This window comes from Epinephelus fuscoguttatus, linkage group LG19, assembly GCF_011397635.1.
Source record: "Epinephelus fuscoguttatus linkage group LG19, E.fuscoguttatus.final_Chr_v1".
NCBI classification, from domain to species: domain Eukaryota; kingdom Metazoa; phylum Chordata; class Actinopteri; order Perciformes; family Serranidae; genus Epinephelus; species Epinephelus fuscoguttatus.
The window spans coordinates 6,148,602-6,169,922 of NC_064770.1; the positions used below are offsets into that span (position 1 = coordinate 6,148,602).

Genomic DNA, 21,321 nt, shown 5'->3' on the forward strand with positions numbered 1-21,321 from the left:
TGCAGTGCTTACCTAGAGACCAAGGTGCCATAGAGATGGTCGTCCTCCCACCAGTGGGTGGCAGTACTGTGAAAAGGAGCTGCACATAGAAACACAGGCTACACAAATAGAAATGTTTTTAATTTAAGATTAAAGCTGGTTAAATATCACACTCAAATTGAATATGAACCATACCACCCATTCATTTGTCGCATGTAGATTTATCACAGCATCTGCTTTTATATTGGTGTAATGTTATAGCCTAGTCATTTCCCTCTTTTTGATGTTTAGTTCTTTACACATAAACAAAATACTGTTCATTTATATATTAAATGTGTTTTGGCTTGTCAGAAACCAGTTTTCAGAATAATGCAAAGTAAAAATAAACAGCCAGGCGGATGTTACATAGAGAGGAAGGGCTTGTTCTCACATGTGATTAGTGGGTGTGTGTTGTCTTTTCCCCTCATTCAGTGCGACGTTTTATTAAAGTTGTAAGATGGCGACGGTGCATTTGAGGATCGGGGACCTAGTGTGGTGAGAAAACCTCAAAACATTGTTAGACCCCTCCGGTTCTGTTAAATCATCTTGTATCGCATGCAGCAATGTTTCATTAGTTAGTTTAACGCTTATAATTCATGTTTGTGTCAACCAGACGCAATTCATGGAAGTGTTCTCGTACTCGGTTAGTTGATGGTCAACCCAAACAAATTGCTAGCCAAGCTGACTCAGCCAGCAGCCGTCGTTAGCTACTAGCTAGCGGGCAACTTAAAAGAATAAGGTTTAGACTGAAGAGAGAGGGGTCTTCCCCCGGATACTAGTCTTTTAAACTTTCAATTCTTGCATCGACGGGTTTCTCTGTGGAGCTTCGCTTAATACTTTAAATTTTCAGTATTGTAGAAGTGTTGTGGTCTGTGACGAGCTTTGCTAGCACCGTAGCATAAGCGGATATTTAGCTAACTGTTGGTAGCTTCACGTCTGCTAGGCTTCCGTGTGAACTGTTGCACCTCTTTCTCTGCAGACTACAATGATTTACAGATTGTCCTTAGAGTATGAACTCTGCTTAATTGAACATTGAGAAGTTTGATGATTTATTTGTAATGAGAATAATGTCAAACGGGTGGTCTTATATTGCCTTGTAGCAGTTTGTATTGCTCAAGATGGTATTACTTGCACTGCAAAGTGTCAATACAAGTAACGGGCTAGTTGCCTTTAAACATTTGCAACACGCATTTCGAAATATTGTTAAATTTACGGTGATACACGGGTACCTCTAAACTGCATGCAACTTGAAGGGCATCACCACCTAAATCAAGAATGTCAACATGTTATTTCCATGGCCTCAAAAGAATTAAAGCAATGTCTGTTAACTTGAGCTACTCTCTCTCAAAGCCAGAAACCAGACCTGTGTGTCAAATCATGTGATGTCATCAAGTATAGATTTGGAGGTGCTCCATAGACTATGAATGGGACCAATCATCATGAAGTCCAACTTACAACAACAGTCACGTCTGAGTAGACAAGCAATTTATTTCAGTTGCAGAGATATGTAAAACTGGCAAACTTGTTTATGTCTGTTGTCATTTTCAGCCATAACTGTAACGTATAAAGATACATAGTGAGACACTAGTCCGACCTATTTGAAGCCTCTGCTGTGCTTATTTTATGTACTGTGTTGCTCCGCTGTGATCTTAGATAAATCAAATCTTCTGATATAGAAGCTAAGCAGTGTACTGCTGTGGTCAGGGCCGCAGTGAAACATAATTTAGTCACCCAAGGAAATCAGTATCAATGTTAGTGAATGCTATATTTGAATATTTTCTCCGCTTTACCTTACACATTAACCAGCTGCAGTAAGCCAACAACGTAAGTGTTGGTAAGTTAAGCTACTGTTTTTGTCAATGGAGTCTGGTGGCTTTGATACAACAGCTTCAAATTCCTGCTGGAAAAGACTATTGGACAGCAAGGTAAAATGGTGAAAATATTCTAAATACAGTGTACACTCACACTGATACAGATTTTATAGGTGAGCTTGTTTTCATCTGGCTAAAAAAAACAAAACAAGCTGACACAGCATTTGCTCAGCGCCATTTGATTTTCCGTACATGATGCGAGAGTTTTCTTCCTGGAAGTTATTGTAAGTAAACATGTTACACGGTCTATACTCAACACATCCCCCTTGGTGCTCTCAGTGTCATCTAGAACATCTTTCCCAGTTCACTGTCAGTGGAGCAGTACCAGACATTATACAGCATGACATCACAAATTCAAGTTTTAGCACTCTAGTTTTAGGATTTGGGAGAGAGTAGCTCATGTTTACTAATATTTTTGGACTTTCTTAGACCATAGGAGTAAAATGTATGAATTTTGAAAATGGGTGAAGTTCCCCTTTAGTATATGATATTTTTGTAAATGTGAGGTACTGTAGTGGCTTCCTAACTTGCTGTTACATCTCTCAGAACACTGCAAAATCATGAAATGTGGCAAGAAGAAATATTTCTATAACTTATGAGGACATAACTGCAAACAAGAAAGATAAAAAGAACAAGTAGAACCCTATTAACACTGACAAAAATGGATAAACATTTGTTGACACCTCCAACAAAATGAAACACATCTCACTAGATGAGGTATTGGTGCACTTCCATCAGTTTATGTTGTAAGGGTTTTCACTATTTTGTCAGTTCTCTGTGTTCAAGAATGTTAATATAGTGTTTCTATCTCTGTAAAGTTTGGGTGCTCTGATGGCAAAAGGCACATCCCCTCTGGTCACAAAATTGGACCTGAGCAGTGCCAGAATCCTTAGATTCCCAGAGTGTGATGTAATGTCTCTCTGTACTGGCAAGAAAGACTGATACCAGACCTCAAAGTATCACTCTTCTTTCAGGGGGAAGCTTGGTCGTTACCCACCATGGCCAGGGAAGGTGAGAAGTGAAAACATGCCAGTGACTGCTTAAAGGCCAGATAGATTTGAACAACTGCATGACAAATGTTACTCAAATGTTTGACTATATTTATTCTCATTTCAGGTAGTAAGCCCTCCTAAGGACTTGAAAAAGCCCAGGGGCAAAAAATGCCATTTTGTGAAATTCTTTGGAACTGAAGACCAGTAAGTGAACTACCAGTTCTGACTGACCTTGCATATCCTTCATCAACAAATGTGTAAGAACTATGTTTCTGTGTGCCTGTTCAGTGCCTGGATCAAAGTAGAACAGCTGAAGCCCTACCATGCCCACAAAGAGGAGATGATCAAGATAAATAAAGGAAAACGCTTCCAGCAGGCGGTCGATGCAGTGGAAGACTTCCTAAAGAAAGCAAAGGGGAAAGAACAGGTGAAGGGGGGTGGGGGTTCCTATATCACATAATCCAGTATTTGAGATATAACTAGCAATTCTAAATAGATTGTGCTTACTCGTACTCTTCAGAAAAAAAACCATTCTCTTGCTTTCATATGTTTTTTTTTAGTCTCATGTACAGAATGTAAGGATTTTAGGCAAGGGGGATGGTTAAATGCGTACAGACTTCCAGTGTACCATGAGGTTACAGGTTGAAGCACTTGAACCTCAAAAGAACTCTTGGGAAACGCTGAACATGACACATAATGAGATGTAATGTTGACAGAGAATGTTGGTATACATTTTTGTGTTGGAGGTTAGGGGTTTACAGATTTCTCTTTGAAAATGTACCAAAATGGAGATCATGAATGTCTCTCACCAAATTTAGGCAACACTGGTATTTTTTGTCAAATTCATTACTTCAGACAGGTTGTCATTTCTTGTATACCTCTTTTATTTCACTTAAAAGTGCCCACTAGAGCTGCCCTGTGAACATCAGTAGCCCTTTTTACACAGAGATTGCACAGTAGGGTGGCTATGAAGTCCCATCTTTGCGCCGGCTTTGCATTTTTATACAGTACCAAACAACAGTGCCATCATTCCACTCCAGTATGTGATTTCAGACAGTATGCCGGCATCATGGAATCAATAGAGGCTTGATGGGTGTGACGTGTAACACAATAACATCACCTCTAGTGTGACATAGACGGGTCAGCAGCACTTTCTAAACAATAACAGTGGTGTAAACGTGGCAATAACAATTTACCTCACCTGTTATATGGCACCTGATCTCCTGCTGCTTGGAGGGTAAGGAGCTCCTGGACCTCATTGTTTTCCCACTTTGTGAACATTTTCGACCGCCGTTCTTAGTTAGCTGCTAACTGCTAGCAGCTACTTTTTAAATCTCCTGCAGTGAGTCGAACACATCATGCTGCCAAAACGTCACACCTGTGCTGCCCATGATTCAATCCTTTCGACTGTCCACTTTGTACGTTTGTACGTTTTATATAGATCAGCGAGGTGACCTAATGGTGTGAAATTCCTGCCTTGAAGAGGCAGTGTAAAAGCAGCTAGTGATTCGTATTATTAATCAAGGAACTCTGATTTGAATCTCACTGTCAGTCGAAGCATCAGATTTGTTGTCTCTGTCATTGGACACAATATTATCAGCATGGCAGACATGTTTTACAGAACAGTCTTGTTTCAAATTGAGCTAACTGCAAATGTAACTTAAACTTAACTGGAAATAAAGAACAGTAATGGAAAAGGAGGGCGGAGCAGTGTGAGTTGTCAGTTGTGTCTGCACACTCTGATACTCTAAAGTAAGGTGTCCAAATTCCAGGAATATTCAAGGTAACTTTACATGGGGATTTCTGGGAAATAACTAGAATAAAATAGTTTATTTGCGTAGGCTGTATTCATTGTGTCAGATACATATAGAAATAACTATTTTCCCACATCAGAAGCCGACATAAACCTGTCTCATAGAAATTAAAAAATCAATTTATTGATTAACCCTCTGAAGACTAAGCCCTATGTTCAAAAACAGAACATTCTTTGAAAATGAAAATCCAATAATTAGCTTAATCATCAATTTGTCAAATACATACAATGTGAAATATACCAAATGGTGAGTTAGCTAGCTAGCAAGTTAACTAATGAGATATTGCCCAGCCCTGCTATTATGCCACCACAGCGCAACCAAAACAAACACAGATGCGGAACTGTTTTGTTTGCAGCACTGAAATTGATGGAATCAAATGAACAATTAATATTGTGAGATTTTACTCAATAAGTCCTGCTCTTTCAAACCTTCCTCGTGAATTCTCCTAGGTCTCATGTTCAGTCTCAGCAAATGTTTGGTCAAGTGGACACATGGTCTCTCTTTAGGCTGCCCACCTGAGTGGAAGCATACAAGAGAATTCAGTCATCCCTTTTCCCGAGTGTATTTGTAACCTGTTCAAAGTTATTTTTGAAACCCTCCTACATTTATAACAGTCATCAGGCTGCCAAGAACTGTCTTGACATGCAAAAAATAGCAGCAAAAAATCATTAGTTGTTGATCTTTTTTTGACCTTTTTTTTTAACAGAACTCGGATGGGAAAGGAGACTCAAAAGGAAAGAAGACATCCAACAAGCCACTGAAAATACTGGAGGAGGATGATGAGGATCTCAGTGCCCTGAAGGATCCCTCTGAAAAGGTCAGTAGAACACTGACAAGTTAAACTATTGTCCTGTCAAGCATTAGTTAAATCGTGTTTAATTCAAAATAAACACTCTTTAGAAAAGACAACAAACACAGTAAAATGAGGCTTGGAAAAAGTGAAGCAAAGAGAGTGACACTGATTTACAAACAGTTAATGAGTTCTGAACTCCATCCTTCCCTCCTTAGTGTACCGAGCCATGCACAGATTTTTTCATTGACTGTAGGGAATGTCAACTTGAGGATAAGATCTGTGATCTGTATTTCTGTTAATGTTCAAAACCCAGGCATGAGCTTTCTCCCCAAAAGCAATCTGATGAAATTGTCTCCACTAAACCTGCAATGTGCATTTAATGGATTACAATTTAAAGTGACAACATTCCTGCTAAGTATTGCAATGTCATAACAGCAAAAACAGTCACAAATTTTACCTTGTTGAATCTAATAATACAAAGTGAATACTGGGGCTTACAGTATGGATACTAATGTTTAGCCACACCTATCAGAGGTCCCAGTGAACAATTCTGGGTTTTTGTGTTTGTGGTTTGTAATTGGGGTGATTTGCCTGCAGGAACTCAGTGTAACATAACACGTAGCCAATATCTCAGGTTCTGCTTTTGTTTCCACTGTTCTCCTCTGCTTTGACTTAAAGTTCTAGAACTTAACTTGGGCACTGTTCAGATGATGACGCTAAATCCAAGTTCTAGGTACTGTCAGGGGTTGTCTGCAGTGCCTGCAAGAGTTTTCTCCACTCCAATACAGTGGAATGGAAGTGGATCAATGGAATTTTATATTTGGTCCTCAACACTGTCTCTTACATATATGACAGAGAAAACATCCCCCCACTACGGCAGACATGGACCTCTAAAAATTCACCCTTTGATTTAGAAGGTGAATATGTGTCTCTCTCCTCCTTAAGGACTTAACTGACTCTGACCCCGAGCCGTCCACTATTGAGAGGCTGGGGGCTGGACCTGGCTCAGGATTCAAATGGGAAAGCAGTGTAGGTGAACCCCCTTCCCAACAAGTCTGGCTTGCCTTGCTTTTTTCCTACCTGACCTTAAGCTTTGGCTTTAATCACCAGCAACTGCAGACCTTTCCCTTCTCACCTGTTTGGTGCTCACTCTTAACTACTGAAACTGTTTGTTTGGCGTGTGCTGTTAAAATGGTCACCAGCTCTGTACTGTATGTGGAGGCTCAAGAGGGGCTGACGTTTGGATTCAGTTGACCCAGAAATGTATGATTTCCTGATCAGCTTCCTGCTTTTTATGTGTGTCTGGTAGTAAAGAGAGCCAACCAGCTCCTCAGGAGCGGGGTTGATGACCACTCTAAATTCAGCTCTGTGTCTGGGCAGTTTGTGCAGACCAAAGGTGTTTGGCTTCAACCCATTAGGGGTGTACCATATCATATTGTTCACGATAGGGCCGGTACGATTTTTAATATGATAAAAGAAATACATATTGTAGTAATGGCAATATTCTGACTTGTTGACATAATGACTTCATACTGCACGGCACCAACAAGCATGACTGAGAGCTCTGTGGTGGAGGAGTTATGTTCTAAAAAGGGGAGTGACTTCAGTAGTGTGGAATCAAATGTTTATGAACTGTCCTGGGGTCGTATACAAAGCCTCCTAGTGCTAAGAGTTGCTCCTAGTGATGAAATTCTAAGAAAATTCTTAGAATTGTGACCTTTTCTTAGAATTTCCCCTTAAGGTTAAGACTAGGACCTTCTAAAGTTAAAAGTTATTCACAAAGCCCTTAGACAAATTGTTAGGAGTAGGGAGAAGGACTTTAAAGAGGCTCAAGAGTTTCTTAAGCAGAGAAGAAAATGGCAGAAAGATAAAGAGATCAGAAAAATAAACAAATACTGGATGACAGTGAGTAAATTAAATGCTACGTACTACATTGTGCAGGGATAATATTTATCGTCAATTTCATTAGGGATACACATACATTTCTCACCCAACGCAATAACACCAAAAAATAAAATGATCAGAATAATAAGATATTTGAAAAACTGGAAAAATTACATCACAGCAGTGATGACTTGTGTCTGTCTCAACCCTCTATCAGCAGAGTGATTTACACTAACAATGACAACACTTTCAAAGCCAGCACTTCATTTAATCACCTCTGATCGGATTGATTGACTGATCAATCAAACTGATCAGCAGAGGTCCCAGTGATGCATGTTGCGCCACCCAACAGACTTCTGCTGGCAGATGGGTGGGGAGTTACAGGCGCTCGTGGCACGGGGGAAACCGAACACGGTTCATCTGCACACACTGCCATGACACAGAGCTGGTTAAAAATAGGCAGCGTTTCCCTTTACACTTCTTTATGGTCTGTTGATTTGTAAACAGAATCAGCTCATTTCCTTGTTGTATTTGCCATGTTCTTTTGTTTTCAGAAACCTAAATGACAGGACAAGATGGAACTGTGAATGTTAACTTATTCAGAATTCATCAGTTCTGCTGACATGACAACCTTATACTTCATCTTCACCCACTGGCTTTAGGGTATTAGTTAATATTCAGTGTAGAGAGGGAGACCACCTGTAACTGTCACTTCATAGGCCAGTCAAACTGTACATTATATAAAGGATGTGGATTTTTGTCAGTTCACCTCTAGTTCTGCTGAACAGCAAACTGTGTTCTTCTTGCTCTGTATTGGTGTAAGTATTCCAGAGGTCAGCCATTTAAGCTAACATGCTGCTGTTTTTTTTTTAACCTGAATGTTTTGTGCAGCAGTTGAACACATGATGGGTTTTCGCTGGTTATGGAGTTAATTAGCCTTCACTATTAACACTCCAGGGCAACATCAGATTTTTAGACTATGGACGGAATCACCTCCAAATACGGGTGGGCAATATATGGAATATACTTGATAGAGCTGCACGATATTGTAAAAAAACTGATATTACGATTTTTAATTTTTTTTTTGCAATATATATTGCGATAATAAAATACAAGAATTTTCACCATATGACTTAAAGTAAGAAAATTAAAACATAGTGGCGGGAGCTTCATTTGAAACAGACTACATTATAAAAGGGCCGTTATTTATTAATCCCTCTGTATCTTTATATTTTTACTTTTTATCCGCTCCCGTTGCCTTGATAAAGTTAATGCATCGCGCTGTCATGTCAAACTCAACACTTCCTGAAATTGTTTCAAATTAAAAGCCCCTTATAACCTCGGCTGAGAGAATCCCTTTATTTTCTAAATAGGCTTTTATTGTGAGGGGTGGTGGGGGGGCTGGTCTGCTGAGTGCTCAAAGAGGGAGAGACAAGAGAGAGAGGTGAGCGGAGCGAGCAAAGAGCTTTCTTCAGAGCTGCTTTTCTGAAGCAAAACAAAAGTTTACATGTTCTCAAAAAAGGGAAAACATTGCATGTCCTGCGATTTGACTATCACACATGCGCACATCGCAATGGTGATGTTCAAACGATATATCGTGCAGCCCTAATACTTGAAGAATTGTAGCTTGTTCCATGTGGAATGTATGAAAAAAAGACTAATTTGAAAACACTGAATAAAAAGGGTAACGTCTGAATAACACCACACACACACACACACACACACACACACACACACACACACACACACACACACACAGAAAGACTCACAAACATGGTTTGTCACACACACTCCTTCACCCATCCTGATCACTTTCCTCTGAGCAATAGTGTGTGAGCAGGCGAAGGGTGTTTCTCATCTGCAGGGCTCTAGACCGCAACTGTTATTCACATTTCGCAACCATGGAGCACCAGTTCGACTTGCAAATAATAAGAATTTATGAAGGGAAGCGCTGTCATTGTGTTTCCCTCTCAGAGTGAATAAGTCCTCACGTTTAAAGGTGCTGCTGTAATTTAATGTAAACTGTCTGCTAACTGCAAACATCTTACCGTTAACCAAGTTCACGGCAAAAACATCAACACCTCAGGTCCGGGCCGAGCCGGAAATTAAAGCACAAATGGTTCCACTTTGATTTTTTAAATTCTAACAATACTTTATTTAACTTTATCATAACAATACGTTATTTAACTGAATTATGACAGGAGCTACTTTAGCTTTTTGAAAACTGTAGTTCATGTAATTATTTTGTTTAAGAGAAGATTTCAAAATTTCGTGATATAATCCAAAAGTATTGCTATATTATTTTTAAGCTATATTGCCCAGCCCTACATCCAATGTCTTTTACTACATAATTATGGCAGTTTGTATAAAGACCATGGTGGGAGCCCTGATGTGTCAGCATGGTGTGGTGTACACTAAGTGGTTTCTGCACTCTGGTCACTACATAAGCATATAAAACATTGTCACAGTGATCTCTTTTTCTGTTGCAGCCTGTGAAGGACGACCCACATTTCCATCACTTCCTACTCAGCCAGTCTGAGAAGGTAAGAGGAAGCACGCTCAGTATTTTGACACCTGCACCCTATAATTTTTTTTCTTTCCTCCTTTTTTAAATTATTCATTTGCTCTACATGTCTGATCTCGTTCGTTAAGGAATCTGGTGCTCTGTAGTCTTGGTCTGCTTGACTCTGATTTGGTCAGCGCTGATAAAGAGACAGCAGTGTTTGTTGTGGTACCTCCTGTGTGGGCCTGTAACAGTTAAACTGAAACAATCTCTGGCAAAACTGATAAATCCTTTGTCAGCCTGTCATAGGGGTTTGGGCAGTGACATTTCTACTTTGAGCCCATGATGACCCTGGGCACAGGTCCAAGTTAAAATCTAGTGTCTTAAATATCTATGCAATGATTCCTAATGGGTTGGTAGTTACAAAATATACAGAAACAAAACAATTTCATTCCATCATTTGAGTGTATGAGGTGATGCACCAATCAAATACATCAACTGAATACACAATACTGGCAATGATATTGGAGGGGATGCTGACCAGATGTTTCCAAATGGTGACTGATGTGCACTAAATGCTATTTGTTTGTAGCTGTTATTTTAGCAAATGTTTACTATAAAATTTTGTTATCACATATTTCGTTTTACTTAAATGTAAATTAATTCCTACAAAGTATACTGTTCACTATATTGGCATTTTTTCGTCACTGTGTTTGTGATTTTCGTAGCTTCCTCTTGAATGCGTGCTGCTTATAGTTTGGCATCTGGTCACCACTTTTATGAAGTCCCAACCTACCCTGTGTGCTGTGATAAAGAATGTCCTGACTGCAGAAAAATGATAAGAAAATAAGAAAATCCAGGCAGAGGGCAGAGGCCCTACAGAAAAAAATACACCGTCACACACTAAGAGTGGGTCATAGTGGGTCATTGAGAGGGATTACTTTAGTATGAGTCTATACATTGTTGTTTAGGAAAATCCTGCGTAGTTTTCTTGTAAGATGCAGTGAATCCAATATGAAATTGGCATTTTCTTTGTGACGTGTGTAGAGAATGTTGGTCACATCTATATGATAGTTTCTTCACTGCCCACAGCCAGCCTCATCAATGGAACCCATCAGCAAGCGCCTAAAGATCATTGAAGAGGTAAAGTAACTAGTAATTTTCTAGTAAAACTAACCAGTCAAAATGTTCCAACTTTTATGGATTTATTTTAAGCTCTTCTACTCCACCCCTCATACAATAGACACATTTTGTCTTTTTGTGGGGCACAGGGAATCTGAAGATTAATTTGAGACGCATCTTAGCTTTGTGTGTCAGGTTTTTCTAGTCATGAATCTGTAATAAACATTGTGTTTTGGTTAGATGCTTATTCAAACTTATGAGCATAGAGTTTATAATTTCAAAAAAATAGTTTTGCTACAATAATATGGCTACTATGGAACTAACGTCATGACACATGATTAAAATTGGGCTCACTGAATCCACAAGAGTCTCAGCTTTCCACTCAGACCCCATTTATGCAATTCCAAGACTGTTTAGGTGATCCCAGTATTTAAATTTTTTATTTCAAATACAATAAAAATTAAAGTCTTCTAATTTCATGTAGTACAGACTCAACCTGTTATAGCCTTTGAAAGACAGTAATGTCAGTGGGGAATGTTTGTGTCTGCATGGAGTGGAGGAAGTTCATATTCATTTGAGCTTTTACAATTGAATTTTAAACTGCTGTGTTTTCAATAATAACATTTTGGGAATATATTTGGTTTAGAAAATAATGCATAGCAAAGCTAAATAAGGCCTCACTTTCCCCTCAGTATGAAATTGACGGTGTTGCTTTTGACTGTGCAGGAAACAGGGTCAACATCCATCCAAGCAGCAGACAGCACAGCCATCAATGGCAGCATCACACCCACAGATAAAAGGTATTCACACATCCTCAAAATGACTCAGTAAATTTAACCAAAAACATAGAACTGGCTTAAAGGAATACTTAACCTGCAAAATGACCATTTGTTGATGTTGAATTTGTAGAGAAAACTTTGTCTGTATGCCTCCACCGAAAATTGGGAATATATATTAATTGTGACTGTTAAACGTGGTCCCTTATTTATATACAAATGGTCCTTGTTTGGGTGAAGTATTCCTTTAACACTTAGGATTACTGTTACCAATTTTGTACCTTACCTTTTAATGGGTTACTTGGACATATGAATGCTCATTTTTTTGATCATGTTTGGATTTGTTTGTTGTTTTTGGACTTTGCCCTTCAGGATAGGGTTCCTGGGTCTGGGGCTGATGGGTAGCGGTATAGTTTCCAACCTGTTGAAAATGGGTCATGTTGTCACAGTGTGGAACCGCACAGCAGAAAAGGTACTGTAGTGCAACACAGAGTTACTGTCACACAGGCAATTGCATCATCCAGTGTCAAATAATCACTAATGTAGTGTCTAATGAACAAGGTGTCATTAATGTCAGTAGCCCTTATTACACAGAGATCGTGCTAAAGGGCCACTAAGAAGTCCTTACTTTATGCAGCCGACATTATACGTTATATGGAGTTATACGTTAGCAGCCGGTTGCTGCAACTAACAGCTAAGAGAGGTTGCGTTGAGTTACATGATGATGCATTCAAGCTCTATTAAGTACAAAAATGAGCAATGGGCAAAGGTAAATTATAACATTATCATGATGTGTTCGGTGTAATCTTGTAAAATTAAGTTTTTGGCGAAACTTTAAAATACAGCTATTTCAGGGAGAAATTTATGTTTTCACAACACTATAAAATAGATATTACAGAGGGAATTATGATATAATGTATATATTTAAAAGACTTTTAAAACATTTTTAAAAGATATTTTTCACGTGAAAGACTGTCTTAAAGGCTGTTTCCTAAATATTAATGATTGAAGTTATGGTCATTCAAAGATAGTGTGATAAAGGGCTTAATGATGTTAAAACAGTCAGGTTGTGATTTTAGAATGAAGATTTTTTTGTTCCTCTGGTACAAAAGGGGGAATAAATAACATCAAACAAAAAATCAACAACAGTGAAAACACCGGCACCAGCTATCAGCCACATTTTAATTTTAAACATTGATACCGGCATTGATGCATCCCTACAATGAACATGACATTAATTGTACCAGAGGATGGCTGCACTGATCAGATGCTTAATAAAAAGATTTGGTGCATATGCTGGCAAACCATGGAAGTATGATGTGCTGGCGTACTAATGATGACTTATTAAATAACTCCTGCCTGCTGTGTTCCAGTGTGACCTGTTCATCCAGGAGGGAGCCAGGTTAGGCCGGACTCCTGCAGAGGTTGCTTCCATGTGTGATATCACTTTCTCCTGTGTCTCTGACCCAAAGGCTGCCAGGGATGTAAGTACCAGCTCCACACCAGTAAATGGCTTCCTGTGTAGGCGTGAATCACCTGCTTGTGGGTAAAAAAAAAACAAAACAACTTTTTTGTGGATTTGTTGCTCTCCAGTTGGTGTTGGGACCCAGTGGAGTGCTGCAGGGAATCAGGCCAGGCAAATGCTACATAGAGATGTCCACTGTTGACCCAGAGACCATCACAGAACTCTCACAGGTAAACACTAACAAAACATATACACAGCTTTATCCTAAGCACACAGGAAAAAGTCATGCACTATTGAAATTGTTTTTTAATACACTTTTTACCATCAGAAACTATTCCAAATTCTTTAAATGACTGATGCTTCCCTCCCCCAAAATGTATATACAGTAGTATACGTTATTGTCATTGGAAGAATATAAGTATTGCTGTTTTTAATTAAATATATACAGTAGTAGCACTTACTGTCATTGCATTTTTGTAAGTATTGCTGTATCAAATTGTTATTTGATGTTTGAATGTCAGGTGATCACATCACGGGGTGGGCGTTTCCTGGAGGCCCCAGTGGCAGGAAGTCAGCAGCTCTCCAATGATGGGATGCTGGTCATCCTGGCAGCTGGTGACAGAAGTGTCTACGAGGATTGCAGCAGCTGCTTCCAGGCCATGGGCAAGACCTCCTTCTTCCTGGGTATGTAGGGTCTACTGATACATGTCAGCTCCCAGTTCAGTAAGACACATGTTATGGGTTCACTGTTGGATAGACTTACAATAGTTTTATCAGACATTAACATGAACAACTTCTTGGCTGTTTGTTGGCTCTGCGGTTGCCAGGCAACCAGCAGAGACTCCAGGAAGTTACTGATCTCTGCTTGGCACATAACCTTCTGTAAATGTTGAACTATCATTTTTATGCCTGTGACGCAGGCGATAGCTATGGCCGAATCTTTAAATATTTGTATTGAACAGCCAAATCGGATTTGATTGACATAATTCTAAGTCGGGTACGGCCCTGTTCATCTGTTTCCAGTCCTTGCACTGCTGAGCTGAGCTAACTGGCTGCTGGCTTGAGTTCGATATTGGTAACCAGTGTTGAGCAAGTTACTTTCAAAATTTAACACATTACATATTACTAGTTACAGTCATTTAAAAGTAACAAGTTACTTTACAATATTACTATCTGCACAAAGTAATGTGTTACTGAATACACTACTCTTTTGTTACTTTAACCAAATGACCTCAGGAGAACAACTAGGCATTATAAAATGAAAGAGGGTCATGTTGTTGTATAGCAGGTAATCAAAGCACAGTAGCTCCAGTTTATAGCAGGTACAAATCCAGTGGTGGGAGATATTGTACAGCCCAATGAAGTCTCTCCTCCGGAGTGCAGATCTGGCTCATTCTTGTGTTCACATACAGTAGTTACCACTTTTTATTAAAATCCCCTGCTTACATTAACAGTACCATGATGATACAGAACAATGAACTAGCCTAGATCCTTTTTAAATAACCAGAAATAACCAGAAAGCCTTGGACACAGAGACAGGCAGGCAGGGGATCAATGTCTGTTTAATTATGAGACATGGATGAATATTTGTAGGCCTACAATATGAAACACAATAAACAAATGCTAAGGTTAGAACAACAAACATTTTGGCATACAAATCAGTCACTATGACAGACTCAAATAAATTCACCAGAGCTGGAGGACCCACCTGTCAGTTCCCAGTGTGCCAGTAATCTTTAACAGTACCAGAGGGAGAGTTGTGTATAAGAAGGGGACAGTCGGCATTACTCTGCCATTGTAGGGGATGTGAAAGGAAAACATCCAACATGCTCGCACACTCTTGACGACATCACCCAGATATGCTGATCACTGGGACTAGGATAAAATAAACAATAGCAGAATGGGATACGTCATAGGTTTATGAATGGAAACACAGTGAACATGCTAATATGCAATATGGCATCACCCAGATGTGCTGATAGCTGGCACCCCAAAGCTATAACATGACAGTGATGACTTTTCTGTTTTGGTTAGAAGCAGGGAACAGCAGAATGACTGTAGTAAACATTAGCAATAAGAGAGAGCATTGTTGTGGAAAATAAGTATTAAAACGATTTCAAATATTCACTAGTCAGAAATCAATATTTTTAACAACACTAGCAGATTATTAACCAGCAAATAGTGTAGGCTGCAATGTCCAGTGTCTTGTCAGTGAATGACCTCTAAAAAAAAAAAATCTACCTTTATTTTAGATCTGAGTCTCTCCTTTGGTTTCTGTCTAGTTTCTGTTTCTAGATGCTTGAGCTGCCGGATGACATCACATGACCACATTTTGAGTTCACTCATTGGTAGAGCTTTTACTGCAAGTCCCCTGCTCTGTGGCTACCCAACATGAGTAAAAATCCAACTTCAGGCAAACAGAAATTTAGACATGGACACACTAAGGATTTTTGTCACGTGTGTGTGGAGACTGTCACATACTCCTAGCTTTATGTGTGCTTACAAATGTGTGTGTGTGGGGTTTTTTTTAGGTGAAGCGGGTAATGCAGCGAGGATGATGCTGATCCTGAACATGGTGCAAGGCAGCTTCATGGCCACCATTGCAGAGGGGCTAACCCTGGCCCAGGCCACAGGCCAATCACAACAGACCTTCCTGGACATCCTGTGCCAGGGCCAGATGGCAAGCACTTTTGTGGACCAGAAATGCCAAAGTAGGTCCACGCAAAGGAAGTTTTAAGTTGTCTTTAAGTGACTTACCTAAACCATGCTCATGGTTGTCTTTAATAAACTGTATTTCTCAATTTCCTTTTAATGTTGCATGATAATTTTTTTTAGATTTTGGTGCCATAGAAAACAAGTTACATGAACACTGTCAGAGAATTTCAGACAAAAATATTTGAAAATATCTTTAAAGTTATTCAATAATAATCATTTTCCTGCCTTGTCCAGATATTTTACAGGGCAACTTCAAGCCAGACTACTATTTGAAACATATTCAGAAGGACCTGAGGCTAGCCATTTCAATGGGTGACATGGCCAACCATCCAACCCCAATGGCTGCAGCTGCCAATGAGGTACAACTTAGGAATGTTGTTAGTTTTTACAACAATATTATTAATCTTTTGTTTTCTTTCTTTTTTCCTGTGAACTGTTGACCAAAGAATTGCCTTCCTCTTGGTACACATTAATTCTTTGGTTAAAGAGGATGGGGTACATTCCACACTCGGCCTAAGAAATACAATAGATCAATTAGTACATGTGAAGGCTTTAGAGACTAAATGAGTGGAGTGTGACACTGACTGTGTAAAACATAAACTAAAACAGAATGCAGTGATTTGCAAATCCTTTTTGACCCATATGCAGTTGAGTACATCATAAAGACAAGATCATTTTATTTTCAAACTCGTGAAACATTTTTATTTAAAATGTAATATAAATATACACTTGTTCTGAATTTAATGCCTGCAACATGTTCCAGTAAAGTTGGAGCAGAGGCATGTTTAGCACTGTGTGACATCACCTTTTCTTTTAACAACACTCAGTAAGTGTTTGGGAACTGAGGACATGAGTTTTAAAAGTTAAATTCTTTCCCATTCATGCTTGATACATGACTTCAGTTGCTCAACAGTCTAGGGTCTCCATAGCCGTATGTTGTGTTTCATAATGCACCACACATGTTCAGTGGGAGACAGGTCTGGACTGCAGGTAGGTCAGTCTAGTATCTGCACTCTTACTATGAAGCCACGCTGTTGAAGCACGTGCAGAATGTTTCTCATTGTCTTGCTGGAATAAGCCGGGGCGTCCCCGAAAAAGACATCCTCTGGATGGCAGCATGTGTTCCTCCAAAACCTGTATGTACCTCTCAGCATTCAAGGTGTTTTCACAGATGTAAGAGTTACCCATGATGCCATGGGCACTAACACACAATCTGGGTGGTCCTTTTCCTCTTTAGCCTGGTGAACACGACATCCATGATTTCCAAATACAGTTCAAATTTGGCACAAAAGTCCGCTTGGACTCAAGAATGAACTGATTAGAATTTGGTGGTCAAAGGTCACTGTGATGTCACAAAACATGTTTTTGGCAATAAGAATTAATATGTTTATCATGTCAAAATATCACACAGATGTTAAAAGGAATAAAATGACCAAGTGATGACATTGTATATCCAATAGGTCAAAGGTCAGCTTCACTGTGACATGATAATGTTCTGCAAAAAACACTTTTCTGTCCATTACTCAATGCCATGTCTCAGGAACAGAAGGGGAGACATTTGGTCAGATACTGAATTGGTGACACTAATCTTGGGTGTCCACCTTGAAACTTCTAGATCTTCTGTGCTGCTTGGGGAAAATGTGTGTGAAGCATCTGTGTTTTTACAGACATGGATGTAAACTGTAAGTGCAACTTGACTGGTTTGTGGAAGCAAACACCCACGAGATGGGAATTCTAATATCTGTCCAAGCCATTGTGTGTTTTGGCACGGTACAGAAAATGGAAATTTTCTTCAATCCACCTGCAGTAAAATGAAATTGGTTCTAACATATTAAATATATAACCTAAATAACAATAGGGGTGAAGCACATGTAATACACCTGAAACCTCTTTTGTTTGTTCTGTTCCTGTGCAGGTTTACAAGAGGGCTAAGGCACTGGACCAGTCAGACAATGATATATCTGCAGTCTACAGAGCCTACATTCACTAGAGCGAGGTGTGACTTGCTTATCCTCTGGACCACACAGTCTTTAATCCCTTCTTATTTCTCCTTTGTCATGTAATGAGTTTTTTGTTTTGTTTTGTTTTAAATTCTAGTTGTTTTATTTCATTTTGCCACAGCGCCAGCCATGTTAGCTGCCCAAAAGTCATGGGGTTGTAATTCCTTTGTTAGAGGCAACCTTGAGCATTGCACTGACTGTACTGGGGGAATATATGCTGTATGAGTGCTCCAGATAAGGTTGTACTACTGCAATTTGCTGTGGGGGCAGATTTGTGGATGCATAAACCCTAAAGAAGATTGTTTTTTGTTCATGTGCAAATGTTGAGTATATTTAATTGAGTGTGATCTTTGCTTTTCTTTTAAATGTCCAGAATTCCATGAGAGAAAACACCAAGAACATGCCACTGCATTGCCTTAATATTGTAACCCCTCGAGTCTATCAATTATAGTATTTATTTATGTTTCTTTTTAGGTCTTCTTGGTGCAGTCATGGCTTGTTTCTGTATTTCACAAGATGATTTATGCTTTTATGTTGGTGTTAATGATAATTTTTGAACAGGTTAAGGACAGAGCAACAATGTGTTGAGGCCTTAAAATGCAGTAATAATTGATACTTCTCATCAAGACTTGAGATTTCCACATTTGAAACCCTTTATTCTTGTGTTTGGAAGAGTTCTCATTTACAGTGTTTTTCTTATTTTAATATATTACTCTAAAACTAGATGAATCCACTTTTTGAGTTGTATTTTAACTGAATGGCATAATTAAGTCCTGATGTCAATTGTGTTTTTATCTGGTAGTTGGAGATAAAAGTTGTGGCTGGGTTTTGATGGCCAATTTTAGACCATCAATTAACAAAAGTTCACAATTAAAAACCAAGCTAATGAAAGAGTTTCTGGTGGGTCAGTGGTTGGAGAGTTTGTTTCCTTTCAAAGACTGAAACTTAAAGCTGTCAAATAAATACATCTCCAGATCCAGAGTCTGCAGCTGATAGTAGATGGAATGGAGTTATTGAGAAAGTACTACATCAGTATAACCCCAAAACTCACTTCAACTAAACTGTTTTGGTAAATATGGAAATGTAACAATCAGTGTGAATATGAATTCTGTTTTATTTTTTTTTTTTTTACTTCGGGAAGGAGACGATCTTGACCACGTAGTAGAGGTCTTTGCAAGTCCACTCAGTTCTTAGCAAACAAGACCTTATTCAGGTCTGAAACTTGACAGATAAATTGGCTACATCAACTGCTATAGGTTCATAACAGAGTCATCCTATATGTTGGCTCATAACTTATTTAAATGTCAGTACAGAAACTCTGATACCAAGGATATGTTTGAGGTAGTGAAGAAATGGTGTGTCTGTAACATAGTTTGTCTATCAGAGAGCACTAACAAGTTTGTTAATACGCTGTGAAATGTCCTACTCTCTGCATATACTGAGCACCATGCCTCAATAAACAGATGTAAAGGTCTTTAAAGATTTGTTTAAAAGAAGAGCATAGGGAAAAATTTTCAGTCACAATTATGTCTTTATGCAGGCAATAGCCGTAGCTTGAACTGTTATGTTTTCGGGTTTCCATCCCATTATTCTAAATGCAATATCTCAACAACGCCTCACAGGAATTTCTCCAAATTTGGCACGAACATCCACCTGGACTCAATAATGAACTGATGAGATTTGGGTGGTCAAAGGTTAAGGTCACTGTGACCTTGCATCTGTCTGTTCCTTGTGAATGCAATATCCGATGAAGTCCGGTCTCAGGTGTGCATGCCAGTAAGTCTAATACCCAAGTGGATCCAAGTGCACTCTTAAAAGTTGGGACGTTTGGAATAAACTGTGTGGTGCAGGAAGAGTGACACATACCTAACACTCTTTTCCAGTTTATGTGTCTGTTTATTCTGGAATCAACACATTGACCCACATTCACTTTTTAAATACATTTCTTCTGTTAGGGTAGATTTTATGGGTCCATTTTGGATTTGGCTCAGAATTTTGGCCCTGGGAAGACCTCTACTACGTAGCCTTACACATACTCTACACAAGTGTGCAGCTGTAAATGACAGTGTCCAACATATGTAACATATGTATATGTTGCATACTCAACCAGAGGTGTTCAATACCCGAGAAGGTAAAACAGCTGAGTACTAAAACTGTATCTGTCGGATTTCTGAAGACAAGACGGCTTTAATCTGTTGGGTGTCAGAGCGCTCTTCATTCTGCTAAAAGTGGTGCATGAAATAACAGCTTAATGATGTCTGTTCAAAAATTTGCAAAATACGTTTTTGGAATGTGGGTTTTATTTTTGGGCTCGTGTCTATCCCACGTGGTGTCAGGAAGTAGGTGAAGTAATAGGGATCGAGATGGTAAATATGACAGCAAATTTCTATCCTCATAAGAAGGAGCACATCACCATGCGAGATGTGACTGATAGAAAATGAGCAAACTAGCAGCAAGCCCTGCTGTTCCTCCACTATAACCCATACAGTATGACATGAATCTAGAGAAAGCAGGAGAGAGTGCACCATTAGAAATTTTAATGGCTTCCTTGCAGGAAAAAGGAGCTCATGGTGTTTTTTTTTAATGCCCTTGGTTTAGATCAGTGTAAACTGTAAATTAATACATTACTCATAAAACTGAATCATTATGTTTCATGTAAAGAATCCAGCGTCCTGTTTTGAAAGACTTTCTGTTTGCTTAACAAATGATGCGAAAGGTTTTTGATTTAGCTGCCCCTTCCACACTCTAGTATAAAGAACAGTTTTTAGAAGACAGATGTAAATAGCACATTAGGTTGCGTAGGGTTTCTTTTATATCTACAATAACCAGGATTACTGAAAATGACTCATTTTGGTTTTGATTCTACAGAGCAACTGTCTAACATCTTTGTTTCTTAATAATGTAGATTGTTCAGTTCAAGTGTAAATGGTTTATTAATATGTGGTTTGTATAATCTGGCTTATTATCGCATTGAAATGACTTGGATCACGTTAAAGGAAGGAGGGTGTAACTTTGGTTTTGGGGGATATTTATGATTTTGTGTACATGTGGAAATATCAAGACTTTTGTGCTGTTTAATAAATCCTCTCCTGATTACTGACGTGCACGTTTAATAACTGATCAAGTTAGAATGGCAGCTGTGCCTCAGGAGGAACAGTTGGTAATTATCAATCCTGCCCGTTATTTGTGTGTGTGTGTGTGTGTGTGTGTGTGTGTGTATGAGAGAGAGAGAGAGGGAGGGAACAAGAGGCAAATTGAAAAGTACTTTGTCCATTAAGGTAGAAAATGCTGCATAAATGCAGTCCGTTTATCATTTTGTTACATTAAAGCTGAAGTGCAGGACTTGGACCCTAAAGAAAAATTTAAAT

At 39.0% G+C, this 21,321-nt stretch overlaps 1 protein-coding gene across 2 annotated transcripts; it reads left to right on the forward strand.

Moving 5' to 3' along the window:
* Positions 1-403: 403 nt before the first annotated feature.
* Positions 404-21,050, forward strand: glyr1 (glyoxylate reductase 1 homolog (Arabidopsis)). 2 transcript variants are annotated; one of them, XM_049560238.1, is made up of 16 exons: positions 404-513; positions 2,864-2,900; positions 3,006-3,085; positions 3,170-3,308; positions 5,402-5,512; positions 6,434-6,517; positions 9,862-9,915; positions 10,968-11,018; positions 11,724-11,797; positions 12,146-12,245; positions 13,147-13,257; positions 13,367-13,468; positions 13,760-13,922; positions 15,770-15,949; positions 16,188-16,312; positions 17,869-21,050. In XM_049560238.1, the coding sequence occupies exons 1-16, from the start codon at positions 476-478 to the stop codon at positions 17,941-17,943; spliced, it is 1,524 nt and encodes a 507-aa protein (XP_049416195.1). In that variant the 5' UTR covers positions 404-475; the 3' UTR covers positions 17,944-21,050. The 2 variants fall into 2 exon arrangements, with proteins under 2 accessions (XP_049416195.1, XP_049416196.1); XM_049560239.1 differs by lacking the exon at positions 6,434-6,517 and having other exon boundaries at positions 425-513.
* Positions 21,051-21,321: the final 271 nt, after the last annotated feature.